Consider the following 14,734-nt stretch of genomic DNA (forward strand, 5'->3'; position numbering starts at 1 on the left):
GAATTCCCCTCCTGTGGCCTTGCAGCAGTGCCCAGTGCAGCCCAGGGCCATGCCATGCTGTCCCCAAGCACCCCTGGGGCAGCAGGGACCGTGGGGGGCGAGAGGTGTCACACCGGTGTGCTCCAGGCAGCTGCTCTGGGAGGGGGGTGTGTTTGCACCTCCCTGTCCCTCCCCCCAGCATCCCAGTGGGGTGTCAATGGGGCCGGCAGTGTGCTGCGGCTGCTGGGGAATGGGCTGCAGCGGGAACACCAGCGGGGGCCAGCCCCTGGGGCCACCGGCACAAGCCCCGTGTGTCCTTCCAGGGTCACGGCCGATGGCCTCCAGCACCCGCACCCTGCAGCAGGGAGAGATGGGAGGGGACGGGTGCAGCTGAGTTGATTTTAGGGGATTTCTTTTCTTTCTTTAAAGGCTGTTTTCCTTGTTGGCTCCTTCACTGAATATATATATAAAAAAAAAATATATATATATAAAAAAAGATATACTTAAGTATATATATGTAAGAATTTTTATATCTATCTATCTATATAAAATAATCGTTCTATTCTGCAAGCAGTAGCGAGGCAGTCATCGCACCAAAGGGTGGCTGTACAGGCACTTTGAGCGCGGGCCACGCGTGCTGGGGGGTGGGAGCCACCAGCCTGTGTGTTCCCCAAGCTCTTTTTTTGAAGGGACAAAGTTATCACAGCCCTCCTGGAGCTGTGAAAGAAATAAATCTGCGCTGGGCACAAAGTGAACCAAAGTTTCCCCCCCGAGATGTAGTGAGCATCCATGCAACAGCAGCCAGCAGGTCTATACCCTCCCCCCCCATCATCTTTAAACATAAATTACACACATTTCATTTCCTTAAAAATTGTGTTCCAGCGTAACTCAGTAAATCAGCACTGCTGAGAGGTGCAGACAAGAGGAGAGCTTAAACTTTGCTCCCTTGGTTTTGGTGATATGGTCCTAAACCTCTTCATCCAACGCCCCATGGTGTAGCGGGATCCCAGGTTGATGTCTCTGCGGGGTGCCCGTGTCCCCCCAGGGGAACCCTCTCCAATTTGGGTGCCTGGTGCTGCAGGCTGGTGGCATCTCCAGCATCCCCCACGCCGCAATGCGGGCTGTGGGCATTTTCCTGCCTGGCTCGTGCAAGGCAGCGGGGCTGCTCGCAGAGAGCTTTTCCTGATCACATCAAATAGTGGTTTTGCCCTCAATGCTTGGCTTCATTTTTGGGTTATTTTTTGTTGTATGTCTCCCAGCCCTGGAGTTTCTTCAAAGGTCGACGTGCACGACTCGAGTGGGAACTGCTAGTTTGCTGGAAAACAACTAAAATTATAAAATTGTGTTGTGTTGTGTTTTTTTTTTTTTTCTCGTATTGGGTAGAAACCCCCTGGAAGAATGTCATGGTGACAAACCAGCGCATTGCCCGCCGGCCAGCCCGGTGTGGTCAGGCCTCGTCCTCCCTCTGCCGCCCATGGGTGGGTGCCAGCGGGGGTGGGCAAGATGCGACTTGCACCCACCGGTGGGGGAACACCGGGATGGGGAGGGTCCTGCCAGGTTTTGCACCCACCCCCCTCCCCCCTTTTTCCATTTCACCGGAGAAAACATCTCCCACTGTGGGCTTCCCCGCGGCGCTGCCGCCCCCAGCACAAGTCTTGGCAGGCACCGCGGCACCCTGCCCGCTGCCCGGCTCCGGGAGCAGGCGCCGGCGGGATCACAGGGCTTTTCATGTTGTTTTGGGCAGCCCGGTTGTGAAACAGCCACCCGGGAGCCTCACACCTCAAGCGAGAAGGCTGCTGGGTGCACGGTTACTATTAGTATTTAATTTTTTTTTAATTATTATTTTATTTTTTTAAATAGCATTTGCTGCCAGACCGCGGTGCTGCCGGTGGCCCAGGGGCCGGTGCCGAGATGCCGGGTTACCCGGCACGGCCCGGCGAAGCTCCTGCCTCTCACCCGAGTGCCGGCAGCTGCCTCCACACGCCGGTGCCTGCTCCAAAGGCTTCCCTGCCTGTAAGTCAAGGGCCAACACTTGGGGGTGGGGTGGGGGAAGAGGGGCAGAGGGGGGAGAATATTACCCAGCTTGGGATGCCGTTAGTTTTTCTGCTTGGTGCATCACGGGCCTGAAATAATTGATGATCTATTCGCCATTATCAGAGTATTCGCTCTGAGTGAAGTGGAAAGCCGTGCTTTTTTGAAAAGCTTTTTTTTTTTTGGAAAGCTTTTTATTATTTTTTTTTTGTGGTGGGGAGCTGTGAGGGGTGATGATCCCACCGCCCCGAGTGGTACCCGGCCACGCAGCGGTGGGCAGAGGCCAGGCAGGGTTGCTGCCAGCCGGGGTGGCCAACAGCCGGCTTGGGTGCAGGACGTGCTTCGGGGACCCGAAAGTGCTACATCCCAGCATGAATTAAAATACTAAAAAAAATTATAAATTCTACCATTAGCAATTTCAGGAGATATATACCACCCTAACATGGCTTATTACAGTTATTCCGAGGACACCCTTTCTGGCAGAGCACAAAGAGACGAGACGGGTGATTACAGCCGTAATGAGGAGCCGCCGCACCCCACCATTTGTGGCTTTCCCTGCACTGACCTCCACGTTAGCCACTCACTGCTAATTCACGCACTTCGGGCAGCAATTAATGCACATAAAAAGCCCGCATCGGTTCCAAACCTGTTTTGAATTTGTCGATAAAAAAAAAAGTCTGCCGGTGTAACCCCCAGCCGAGGAACCTGCTGTACTGGGGAGCTCTTCTCTCATGTCGCAGGGGGGAGCACAAAAAGCTGCGGGGAAGGAGGAGGGCGAAAATGGTCAGAGGGCTGAAGCCTAAAGGAAAACATATGCCCAGTTCCAGTTAAATCCCTATTCAACACTTTTTTTTTTTTTTTTTCCAGGGCAGACAGGACTTTTCCAAGAAAGCCATGAGAGGATTTTTTTTTTTTTAATGAAAAACTGTGATTTTAGGAAACGGCACTGGGGATCTTATGTACATTTCTAGTATCACTTCCTGTATATTTTTAAGCTGAAATCCTCTTAGCATGCAAAGTAAATAGATTATGATATACCGAAGGATTAAGAATCACTGTCTGGTGTCAGATTAATCCCTCATATAGACCATCACTTGTACTGACAGAAATATGGCTGCAATTCAGCAGAATAGCTGTACGGCGAACCAACGCATCGCAGTGTCTCAGGCAGAGCGGGGGCCCGGACGCCGCCGTCCGTCCTTGCGCCGCGTGTGTGTCGGAAATGGAATATGAATACGAACATTAAAGGTGCGCTCCCCTCCAAGCGCAGCCGTCACAGGCACAGCTCCGCACGGGGAGGCGATGCAGCAGCCCGCTCTGTTTCAAAGCTCTCTTTATTAATTTTTTTCCCCCTTGAGCCTACAAAAAAAACCCCAACCCTAGGTGTCGCAGACCGTGTGCTCCCTTCAAACCGTAAGGATAAAAAGCCTCCTTCCAACAGACACACAGGAAGGCGCCGATAAAGTACCGAAATGGGTTGGGAGTTTTTCTGGTGCGATGAAAATGGCCCATCATGCAGCAGAAAACCAGCAGGATTTGTGCTGGAAGGGGAAAATGGCTGACTGACCGTGAGCACAAATATTTTATTTGGGTAAACACAGAATCTTTGTTAATAAAATACTTCTAATGGCTTGGTTTGGTAGTTTGCTTTTTTTGTTTGTTTGTTTTTTGCAGCTAAACTTTTTTTTTCAGTCCATTCATTGTACAAATTTGTTTGTCGTACAAAACCCACTTCAAGAAGCTCGCTGGCTTTGGGTCGTGACCACCCAGCGCTCCCAAAAAAGCTCCAGCTTAACCCAGAGCCGTGCCTACGGCAGAGCACAAAAAAAAAAAAAAATCTGTGTCCATACACGCTGCGCCCGATCAAATGGTGGGAAGAAAGCCCCACAACCATGCTCATCCCTCTCTTCCCCGTCAGAAAAAAAACCAGAGGGCTGAAACAGGTTATGTTACCTTCTCAGTGCATTTTCTCTTGGTGGTTAGAGGAGGCAGATTAAAATCTGGACTCCAATGGAATGATGTTTAAGAGGCTCCGCGTCTTTTTTTTCAAGGCAAAATAATGGTTATTCAACTAAGATGATATATCTAGATATGAAAATTGAGAGCATTCTTCGAAAAATGCTGCTGACTGTGAAAGGCTGCTCTTTCACAGAGGTATCCTGAGTGAAGATTTTATCTGCTGGTATCTCAATAGGACGGTTTTCAGAGCCTTGAGTGGAAATTCAAATCTGCTTCCAAGTGAAGATTGTTAAAATATATAATGCATAGAGAATTACGGACTTTCTCCTGAGAAGTTTATGGATTCGTCCAAGAACCCCCACCCCCCAAAATTTTTCAGCATTGTTTGTACTGTAAATGGGGATCCGCAATTACTTGTGTCTTTGAATGGCACGATGAAAATGTCACCAAATTGCCCTCCATAAGCAAACGCAGGGCAGCTGGTGCCTGGACACGTTCGTGTTAACTCAGAAATCATTCAGAGGTGTAAGGGCAACACTTTTTCTAAGCACTTTGTCTTCTGCTGGCGGCCAGATCCAGGGCTGTCTGGAAGTTCGCTGAAGGACTTTCTGTGAACTTGGCCAACTCGGTGAGGTTTCGCTTTCTTTGCTCTGGCAGCGAAGGGGGTCCCACGCTCGGTCACACCATCCCGAAGTGCACGACTTTGAGAGACCCGCTGTCTCTGGTCTCCTGCGGAGAGGTAAGAGGCAGGATCAGGCAATGAGGGATGGACACCTTGCATGGTCATGGAAAACACCGTCCCAACCCCGGGAGAAAAGACAATGGCAGACTCTGTCCCAGTTTGGCCTGGGAATGGAGGACGCAGCCCTAAAGCTGCCTTGTCATGCAAGGTGAGGCACTTCTCCCCTTTTTTTTTAAGCCCCTTTGCAACCCCCATCCCCGGCTGCTCTTGGGGAAACCAGGGGCTGCAACTCCAGTGACAGCTCCCTGTGTCCCCTGTGCTGGACACGGGCTTAGGATGCAAGGGGCTGGGAGCTGAGGCTCCGTCAGTCTTTGAGCCCCCTTCCCGGTGCCTGGAAGCTTATCGGCAAAAGTGAACCTTTAGATTTTTGCCACCTTTTAATTAAAATGTACTGCAAACACCACGAGGCTGGGTTAACACCAGTGGGTAGAGAGGTTTTCAAAGTTATGCGCGGGACGGCATTTTGCATTCCTCATACAACGCAAATACGTGATTTAAGCACAAATCCCAGGGTGGAAACACCAGCCCTCTGGTTTAGCAAAGGACAGGAGGATGGGACAGATATGTGCCACAAGTAGAGGTTATTTCATAACATGGACTAACGTGCCCGTGAAACACATGAAATACTTTGCCCTGGAAAGTGCTGTCGTCTAGTGAGTCATTGCTTTCTTTTGAATTACAGATGAGTAGCCAGCCCTTCACCAGGCAAAGAAAAAAAACTAGGTGTGGAGCTGAAAACAAAGGGCAACGTGAGTCTTGGAGGGCAAGACAGGATGGCTGGTGTGGGAAGGGGGGTGGGCTCGGCCCCAGGAGGTGGCCGTCAGGGCCGTGTCAGGCTGCGGGAGCACTGTCTGGGGCGGACAGGGCTCATGTGAGCGCTCCTTGACTTCAGGAAAGAGGGAAAAAAAAATCATTCCGTAACTCTTGCAGCTTCATAAGCAACCTTTACCAGAGCAGCAGCTCCATCTCATGGCATGTGCATTTTACCACAGAGATAGAAATCACCCTCCGAAACAGCGTTCCTGTGTACAGCCTCCTACGTACAACCTCAGCAACCTATGTACAACCTCAGTGTGACAGCTCAAACCAAGCACGGTACAGACATTGAGTTTGGTTTACAGCCCAGCCTGTCTCTTGGCACTTCCCTTCCCTGGAGATGGCAGGAGGTGGCCCTGCCACCATATGATCCCCTGTTCATTCTCAGAGGCGATCTGAAGATGACAAGAAAGCGTTCCCAATGTCCCATCTGAACCCCACTGGGTTATTCTAGTGTTGAAACTCGAAGCACTGCCCAGACTGTGGCTTAGGCGGGTGTCTTCAGGGAGGTTATGAGTTGCCTTACTCAGCAGCAGCCCTCATGGGGGGCTGCGTGTGTGTGCCTTGGGTTGTGGGTGGCTGCAGGCTTTCTGTGGGCTCTCCTTGCTCTCCAAATGGCATTTGTTGGAGGTTCCAAAAAAAACCAAAAGAGTTTTTTTGCAAGGGACCCACAGCAGTAAAATCTTGGAGCATCAGCAGCTGAAGATAAGGGGTGGCTTTTTTTTCCCCTAGAGCCGTGCCACTGAGTGATGCAGAGGGGTTTCTGCTGGCGCTTGCTCTGGGGGCCAAGGGAATAGGTGGGAAGGTGAATGCAGGCTGGAGAAAAAAATCTCAACGCATCATGTTTTACCATTTAGAGTTGAAGGTTGCTTGGGTAGGTGCCTGCTGTTCAAGGCTCAGGGTCTTGAGTGCATCAGATAGGTATCTGACCTGGGTTTTGTGATTTGTGATTTGTGCCTCTGTCTGGGGAGTTTAATGAGAATCCAGCTCTGCAGATCTACCCAGCTGCTTTTTTAAAAAATACTTTTTAAAAAAAAAACTATTTGCAAACCTCTCTGGTCACACTCGAGCAGACTTGGCTGTGTCGCGTGGGAAGTCTGTGATGTGGCATCAAGCTTGTAGAGGTGCTTAAAGTTCATCAAAGGCTGAGGAGCGATAATGACTGGAACTCTCTTCTGACATCTGCATCTTTTCGGATGTAGCACCCCGGCAATAAAAGAAGCCGTAATAATTTGAGAGCTGATTTTCATAGCGCAGGGAGAGGGCTGTCCAAGAACGGGAGAAGCCAGTGTTGTAGCGCTGCTGCCTATGGTAATGAGCAGCTAGTCATCCAGAGCAGGAAAACATGAATATCCTGACAGGAGAGCATCCACTTGTGCCCTGGAGAGTTCAGATTGTGGGGCTTTGCATGGTAATGATGTGGTCCTGCTCCAGCAGGCAAAGGGAGGAGCAGTACGGGAAGGCACACCCTGTAATTGAAAAGCCACTAAGCCACCTTGGACCTGCAGGGATAGCAGGATGGAGGCAGTGGTTTCTCCGTCTCCTCAGGTCTGAGGCAGAACGGAGGATCCCTTTAGTCTCCTGGAGCGGGAAATACAGAGAAACCTCTTCCCTGTGCTACCGTATTGCTCCCAGGAGGCTACGCTTTTTCTCCTGGGGATTACTCTCAAGGGCTGGATGAAGGTGGGAAAGGACAAGAGTAGGAGAGAGTGGAATAAATGAAGGAGCCACAAGGAATTATTTTAAACACCTGTTTTTTCAGGCAGAGACCACCTGATTCCAGGCTGCAGGAATGGCTACATGGAAGAACATGCCTGTTGTGAGGATCTATAGGTACTGCTCCCTTTCACTGGAAATGCCTTGTTTCCCTTGGATAGCATCATACAAAACCTTTCTGGCTGGTAGGCATTTAGCTACGCGATACTATATTAGAACAATCATTTGGTAGCCATAAGGCACCACTGGCTTCAGCATCTCAAGTGATGAAGAGATCAGTCTCCAGTCCAGAAACAGTAGAGCGGTTGAGATTCACGTTTTCTGAAGGGTCTAATTTGTACCAAGGTTGGTGACCAGGCTGTTTAGAGGCTTAGTTTTGCTTATCTAAGGCTGGGTGCTGCTAAATGGAGACCCAGCCTACAGAGTTTCCTCAAGATTACCCAATCCCAGAATAACTCAGGCCAGGAGAGACCTCTGGAGATCACCCTGCTCAAAGCAGCAAGAATAGGCTGGGTCTCCAGCAGCACGGCTCTCAAGGCTATCTCCAACCCATCTCCAGCCTTTCCTGGAAGACAGGACTGAAAATGAACACCAAATCCTGACCCCACCAAATATTGTGGATGGGATGCCCACTTCTCATTTGCTTCTCCCCTGCTGGTTGAAGACCCGTACCCTACTGAGCCATGAACAGGGCAAGAAAAACTGCATCTCACCTTCGCTCCTCCGGCATCTACCTATGCCATCCCCACCTTTTTCCCCAGTGATAGGATCCTCTGGCCACTACCAGTCCCAAACAAGCTCGGCATTTGTCCTACCTGCCAGCTGAGACCACCGTGGTGGTCCGTCCAGCCCTGACCCATCATCACCCATGCACCAAAGGGCTGCAGTGGGGACACATGCGCCCTCTGCTAGTGCAAAGCCACTGGCACTGCTGGGTCGGGGGATGCTGGCAGCCCCTGCAGTAGCACAGTCCTGCCTCTGAGCTGCCTCTTACATGCTGTGGGGCTAAGGCTTTCCTCTAGAAAACAAATCTTGTTCAACTGCTTGAGCGTTGTTTGGCTGTGTGACAGCCAGCTGCTCTGGCAGGTGACTGGGAACATTTTGTTGCACGATCTTTACAGTTTCAGGGAGGAGAAGCTTCCTCATAGCTGAGAGCAGCAGCAAGCAAGGAAGACACGCGTTGTGATGCACCTACAAAAGACAGGGTCCGTGTTGGATACATCCCCGCGAGGCCTCCATGGCCATTTGCACTGGGGGTGCGTCACTTTTGACTTCAGTCTTTTGACAACAAACTGGTGAAGGGGACAATGAAAATCCTCCAGCTCACAGCTGCAGAGATCTTCCTGCAGAATTGACTGTGCAAGAAGGGCTGGGTTTTGGGTGTGCTCCCCTTCCATGGCACTGAGCCCGGTATTGTGAGGGCTCCCTCTGAAGCAACGTGTGGGTGGTGGAGGGATGCCAGCCTCGGGGGAGCAGGAGGGTGAAAGGGGGACCTTGAGGACGGGCTGTCCATCAAAATGCTGGTGTCGGGCTTGTGGCAGTGTCTGGGTGTAGGGCTGCTGCTGATGGTGGGTTTGGGTTGGGTTTGGGATGGGTTGAACGAAAGCCAGAGGTCAGTCCAGCTAGAAAGGAGCTACTTTGATTTGCTGGGTGCTGGTTGGTACCCAATTGCTGCAAGACTTCCACATTTCCATACGCCATTAAAAGTCAGGGCAGAACAGTGTTAGAAATATATTCCCAGAAGTGCAAAGTTAAACGTTGCGTGGATGGCTGGCTTTCCTGCTCCAAAAAACCTGGTGTGCACAACACGCTCCCCCTTACCCAGCAAGTCGTTTCCCTCTGCATCCAAAGCACTCGTCAGAGCTGATGCCTCCCTTCCCTCGGTCCCGTGAGAACCAGAGCGGCTCAGCAAGGGTGGAGGTGCCCCATTTTCCCGTGTACAAGCAGCTCTGCGATGCGTGGGGAAATCAGGGCACCTCCACCGGGGACGCAAAGGTCACACTTTCACCCACCAGCTTTTAGCTCAGTCACAGGAACTTTTTGGAACCAAAGGATGCTCCAACTGCTCCCTTGTGTAAGTCCTTAATGACATGATGGCAAAGTTTTGTTCCCTGTATCACTCCCATTACACAGAGTTTGTGCTCGTGGCTTTTATTGTGATAGTCCAGAGCTTTCAAATGAACTTCTCAGTTTATTAATTCAGCCGCTTATGTGGGGGCAAGAAGCATTCTACACGCAGCTTGGGGAAGGAGAAGTTAACTGCTGGATGGCCCAGCTGCAAACCCAGAAATCCCACCAGTGCCTCCAGACCGTCACCACTGCTGTATTTCACTTTACTCTGCATCCTGAGGCTACCAAAGCCATCCAAAGGCCACCTTTTGAGTAGGGGGATGTCCCACCAGCGCAACCCCGGTGCGGTGAACTCTGTCACCTGCTCCCCAGCCTTTCCCCATCCTCCACCCAGGGGAAATGCGCAGGGGGCGGCGGGAGGCGGCAGAGGTGGGGCCGGTGCGTGTTGTTCTCCAGCACTTCGGGACTGGTAGAACAGCTCTTAGAGCACGATTTTACTTGGCACGGGCTGGTTTTGTAATGAAAGAAATAAGTAAGTGCCATCCTGCTCCACTGGGAGGTTGAAGCATTTCCTTTCTTTTTTTTTTTTTTTTTAATGATCTGTTTGTACCGAGGCCAAACATTGACTACTTTGGCCTCAAAAATAGAAGTTTCAACAAGAACTAATTGGGAGGAATCTAAAATACAGGCACTCTTGTGCCTTTATTCATGCTGTTGCGAGACAGCTTTTATTTTATTTATTTTTTCCTTTAAAGTAGGGCTGTGTTGGTGCTGCATGCTGCTGACTCATCAGCTCTGGAGACAGGATCGCCCTACGTATGTGCTCTATACGCACCCCCACTGACACCCAACCACCTGGGGCACGAAACCAGGCCGGGAGGGAAGGTCCCCAGGGAAGACGGGCAGAGCTGATGGATTCTGGGGGACGGGGTAGGGTCTCCCTGCCCATGTGGAGGTCTTCTCCTCTTCTCCTGCTCCAGTGAGCTTCTTGCGGGGTGGAAGGGCGCGAGCGCCCAAGCCAGCGCGGGAGAGGGAGGAAGACATAGGATCAGAGGCTGGTGGTGGGGGAAGGGATGGTCCACCTTTTTTGGCAGCACCTTGCAGTTAAATCAGCTTAGAGCAATCATGAAACCATAGGGTAGTATTTCACTCCTCCTTACTGTGGTCTCGCTCTTGAAAGCGCCAATACGAGTGCCAGCTAGTTCGTGTAAGACGAACATGGATGGAGGACAATAAGTTCTTTCTTAGGTCCCATCCAGCAGGCACCCGATAATAATAATTTTTTACTTTTTATGCGCAGCGCTCAATTCAAAGCCGCAGACGAAGCCCCGCTCTAGCAGCGGGTATAGGAATATTTCTACCAATTTCAGCGAGAGCCCTGCAGGCAGACAGCTTGCAGGGACAGGCTCGGGGAGTTTCAGGAAGCTGCAAAATAGAGTAAATAATAATAAGCAGAAATAAAAAAATAAATCAGAAATGCGTTACCTGCTCTGAAGGAACTGCTCTCAAATTTCCTTCAAAAAAAAAGAAAAGAAAAGAAAAGAAAAGAAAAGATCACCATGTTATTTACATTCCGTTGAACTCACTAAAAAACCCAAACAAACAAGGGTATGGTATTAGGTAACTCTTTCATTTTTTGATAGGACACAGCTATATTATATCCTGTTATTCAATGGCTGAATTAAAATGTTTAATATATTGCTTATTCAAGTCTATACATGTAGGATACATATATTCCCTCAAACGCTACACCAAGCCAAAGCAACCATGATTTTTGTGGATAGGGCAGTGTGGAGACCTGAGGCCAGTGATGAATCGGGGCTCCCGCATCATCCTGACTCGGTGCGGAGCCATTGCAGGAGTGGGATGTACGTGTTGGAGGGAGCCGTGGCTGCAGCACACCTCTCTACCTGTAGCTGTAGGGTGGTGAAGCTCATCTTGTGTCTGGGGAGGGTTTTGCTGTCAGGTTGCTGCTGGAGGTGCTTGAGGATGAGGCTTCGTGTTACAGCTTGAGCTGAATTAACAGCTGCCAACATCAAAAAGAAGTCCTGCTGCAGGCAATGTGCTTCTGCCCCTTGCTTGGTGCCGTCTGTGGTGTCCTCTGATCCCCAAGCAATGCAATTTGGGTCTGGGGATGGACAAAAGCCCACAGGAGAAAAATAATCATTTTTTTTTCTTGGATTAATATGTTGGTGGCCCCCTGTGTGATCCCATAAATGGTGGAAGAAGGTGGTGAGGGGGAAGCAGGACCTTCCCGTTTCGATGGTGGCAAGCTGCTAGTTCAGCATCACTGTAACGTGGAAGCTCACCCAGAGCTGGCTTGTTTGAAACCATCTGTTTCAGTCGTGGCTATCAGAACTGCAGTTACGCCTTGACTTTCCCTGTCAGCGTGCCTGGAGACTGGCTCACTTCCTACAGACCTGTCAGTATAGTGATGGGACACCCAGACAAGGCAGAAGATAAAAATCCTTGTCTCACCCCTTGTGCAAATACTCTTACATATCCCTGCCTGGCTGACTTTACAGGACGACTCTTTAACCATGACTTTCTCGTGCCAGACTACTCCTCTATTATACCATTGCATGACTTCCAATGTGCTATGATGGAGATACTGAATACTGCCAAAGCAAGATGGTTGTGTCTGTTTGCTCCAGAACCCTCTGAGAAGCAGTGTAAAATGTTGCTTCACAGGCCACGTAACTGGTGGGGCTCTGCTGCCGGAGGATCTGGCCATCGTGCACCGAGTAACAGAGCAACAACCACCGAAACTAATAAACACTTTGCCTGTCTTTGTTCGGTCGTGACTAGCCCTGCAAGACAAGGAGATTCATTCAATCAGGCAATTTATTCTACGTCGCAAGAGCAGGTAGCTGAGTCCCATGCTGCAATGCCACTGCCTTATTTCTCTTCCTAGATCCAAGTTCTTTTCCAAGGTATCAATCACCAGTATTTCTAGCATCCCCTTGTGCATATTCGAAAGCAACTCGTTTGCTTACCTTCCCAGCTGCTGGAAAAGGGTTTCTCCACGGGGGAGGTGGTGGGACCATCCGCTCCCGGCTTGCGCTTGGTGTCCTCTGTCTGTCTGCGCCTGGTGGGTCTTTGAAAACGAAACAGAAGTGATGGGAGGGGAGGGACAAGGACTGAAGAGTTGGGGACACGCTGCAGAGCAGAGCCAGAGCTGCTTCGTTTGTCTTCTATCTCTTCAAGTACACAGCAGCCTGTGTAATTCCCTGGCTACAAACTGTAGCTCTTTTTTATTAGGTGCCAGTACGTTTGTTGACTGAGCGTCACTAGGATCATGCATTTGGCCATGCAGTCCCTCCAGCACCGTCCTGTCATTCAAAGATGTGGTGTAACGCTGGTGTTTTTTGGAGCAATTAAGGTTTTGTTAAGCAGGACAGGCTGGGGACGTGCAGCAGGTGCCTGGCAGGGCGGCAGCTGGGCAGGGAGGCGGTGGGGTGGATGCCGGGAGAGGAGGATGGCAGACCCAAAAGGCAGCGCTGATTTTCTGGGATTTTTGCCGTTAAACCCTGTCCCCACACCACCTCCATCACTGAAATCCAAGTCATGAATTGGGAGGTGAGATGCAGGGCGGAAAACACCAGCTATGTGTTATGGAAAATGCAGACGGATTTTATTTTTATTTTTTTTTTAGGTTTTGATGGTCTCAGTTTCTTCACTCATCATTAATCTCTGCTTATGTAGGCGTGTGGAATGGCAATCCATTCCCAAGGCAGTGGAACTGGAAATTTGGAGGTTATCTTGCGCTATCTCGGCTTGCCGACTCACCGCTCGTCCTGCCATCCGCAAACTGCCAAGTGCCCGGCAAAGTCCCAGGGAGCGTTGCCCTCGGCAAGAACGAGTTGAACAGAGAAAAACAAACTAGACACCTCAAGCCAGGCCAAGTGGGAACCCCTCTGGGGGGATTCTCCTCATTTGGGCGGCTTTTCCTCCTCCATGGACATAGACACGTTTGACTCAAGCGGTGTTTTACTCGAGGGTGGCTTTCAGATATGACAGCAGCGTAGTTGTGAGAATGAAAACGTGAATGCTTTTGTGCAGGTCCCAATTTGTTAACTGCCACAGTGCGAAATCTCACTCACCTTTGATAATACAAATAAAAAGACCTTTATTACTGACAAGAACATAAATAATTAAAGAAAAAGCTCAGATTTTCCCTGCGCCTTTGTCTTCACGCTACCAGTCGGGCGATAGCTATGCAAGCAGCTGGGCATCCGTAAAGCAACTCAAAGCAAGTCTCCTCATCAGCTTTCCTGAGACATTTTTAAGCTGCAGTAATGCAACTCTCCCATCACGCTAAGCTTTATTGGTTTAGCAAAAGAAACTAAGAAACTTCATTGGAGACCAGATTATGCTGGTTGCAAAAACGGAGGGATTCTTCTGCTCTTCGACCCCATTATCTCCTCCGTAGTGTCTTGATCAGCTTTCTTACACACAGCCTCGGATTCTGCCGAGACCTGCAAATTGCTTTTTTGGCTGCCAAATTGCCATAACCCTTCTATTTTTATGTTTTTAAAACAGCTTAAACCCCTCCATCCTCTTTGGACGTGTCTTTAAAATTGACCAGTACTGGGAGGATTTCATGTATATCCGAAGGCTTAGAAGAAGATGTTACTTCTCCCGAGCTTCTAGTTTTACAGTCAACAGACATGAAAAGCCCAGCGGGGATAAAAGGAACTTAACCAGTTCTGTCTAATGCATATAAATCTACCTAAAAGCTCAAGGCACTGGAAGTACTCAATGTGCTACATTTATCTGTGTCTAAGACACAAAAATGGGTCTTCGGCCCACATGCCACATGTCCCATTTTGATGCCAAGTTAATATGAATTAAGAGACTGAGATGAATAAACAAGGTCAGTCTGGGCTGGGCCAAGTTGAATCAATGTAAAATAATTGTCAGTATTTTCTGTCAGCAACGCTGGTTTATCTTGGCTCGGGATTCTCGGCGCTATAGATTATAAGATGTTTTCAGTGGAACAGTTGGCAGACATTTTATTGATTTTTCTTTGTTTTGTGAATGCTGGAAAAATTTCCATTAAGTATACACGCTGCTCATGTGACGAAGCCAAATTGCTTTTTCAAACTTTTCTTTCTTCAAGTGTGCTAACGCGTTAAAACATTAGCAATCTAATTTAATCAAGAGGACCTTTGTCTGGAATCAAGAAGCCATACAGCACACCTCGATGCATCTCGAGTACTTATGGGCTAATAAGGGTTAATTTTGTATTTTCAAGGTGCTGTACGCACACCGACTGATTTAATTTGCCCAACACCCCTTTGAAGTTGGTAACGCATTATCTCAGTTTTACAGATGTACAAATTGAGAGTGCAGCTTCGCACAGAGCCACACATATTTGCCCACTGCCACGTTCTCGATGCCTGGGAAGCTCCTGTTGCC

General features: G+C 49.6%; 1 protein-coding gene across 6 annotated transcripts in view; it reads right to left on the reverse strand.

Moving 5' to 3' along the window:
* Nucleotides 1–4,489: 4,489 nt before the first annotated feature.
* Nucleotides 4,490–14,734, reverse strand: part of WDPCP (WD repeat containing planar cell polarity effector) — a 156,115-nt gene continuing 145,870 nt past the window's right edge. For 4 of the 6 annotated variants that reach the window (XM_063328350.1, XM_063328347.1, XM_063328348.1 and 1 more), the window contains 3 exons: nucleotides 12,310–12,410; nucleotides 10,799–10,827; nucleotides 4,490–4,698 (listed from right to left, as the gene is read on the reverse strand). In XM_063328350.1, the coding sequence (XP_063184420.1) occupies nucleotides 4,648–4,698; nucleotides 10,799–10,827; nucleotides 12,310–12,410 (181 nt within the window). In that variant the 3' untranslated portion in view covers nucleotides 4,490–4,647. Of the gene's footprint in view, nucleotides 4,699–10,798; nucleotides 10,828–12,309; nucleotides 13,417–14,734 lie in introns of those variants that run through there. The other 2 variants (XR_010070219.1, XM_063328351.1) reach the window with 2 other exon arrangements.

This window comes from Chroicocephalus ridibundus, chromosome 3 (genome assembly GCF_963924245.1).
Source record: "Chroicocephalus ridibundus chromosome 3, bChrRid1.1, whole genome shotgun sequence".
In the NCBI taxonomy this organism is placed as follows: domain Eukaryota; kingdom Metazoa; phylum Chordata; class Aves; order Charadriiformes; family Laridae; genus Chroicocephalus; species Chroicocephalus ridibundus.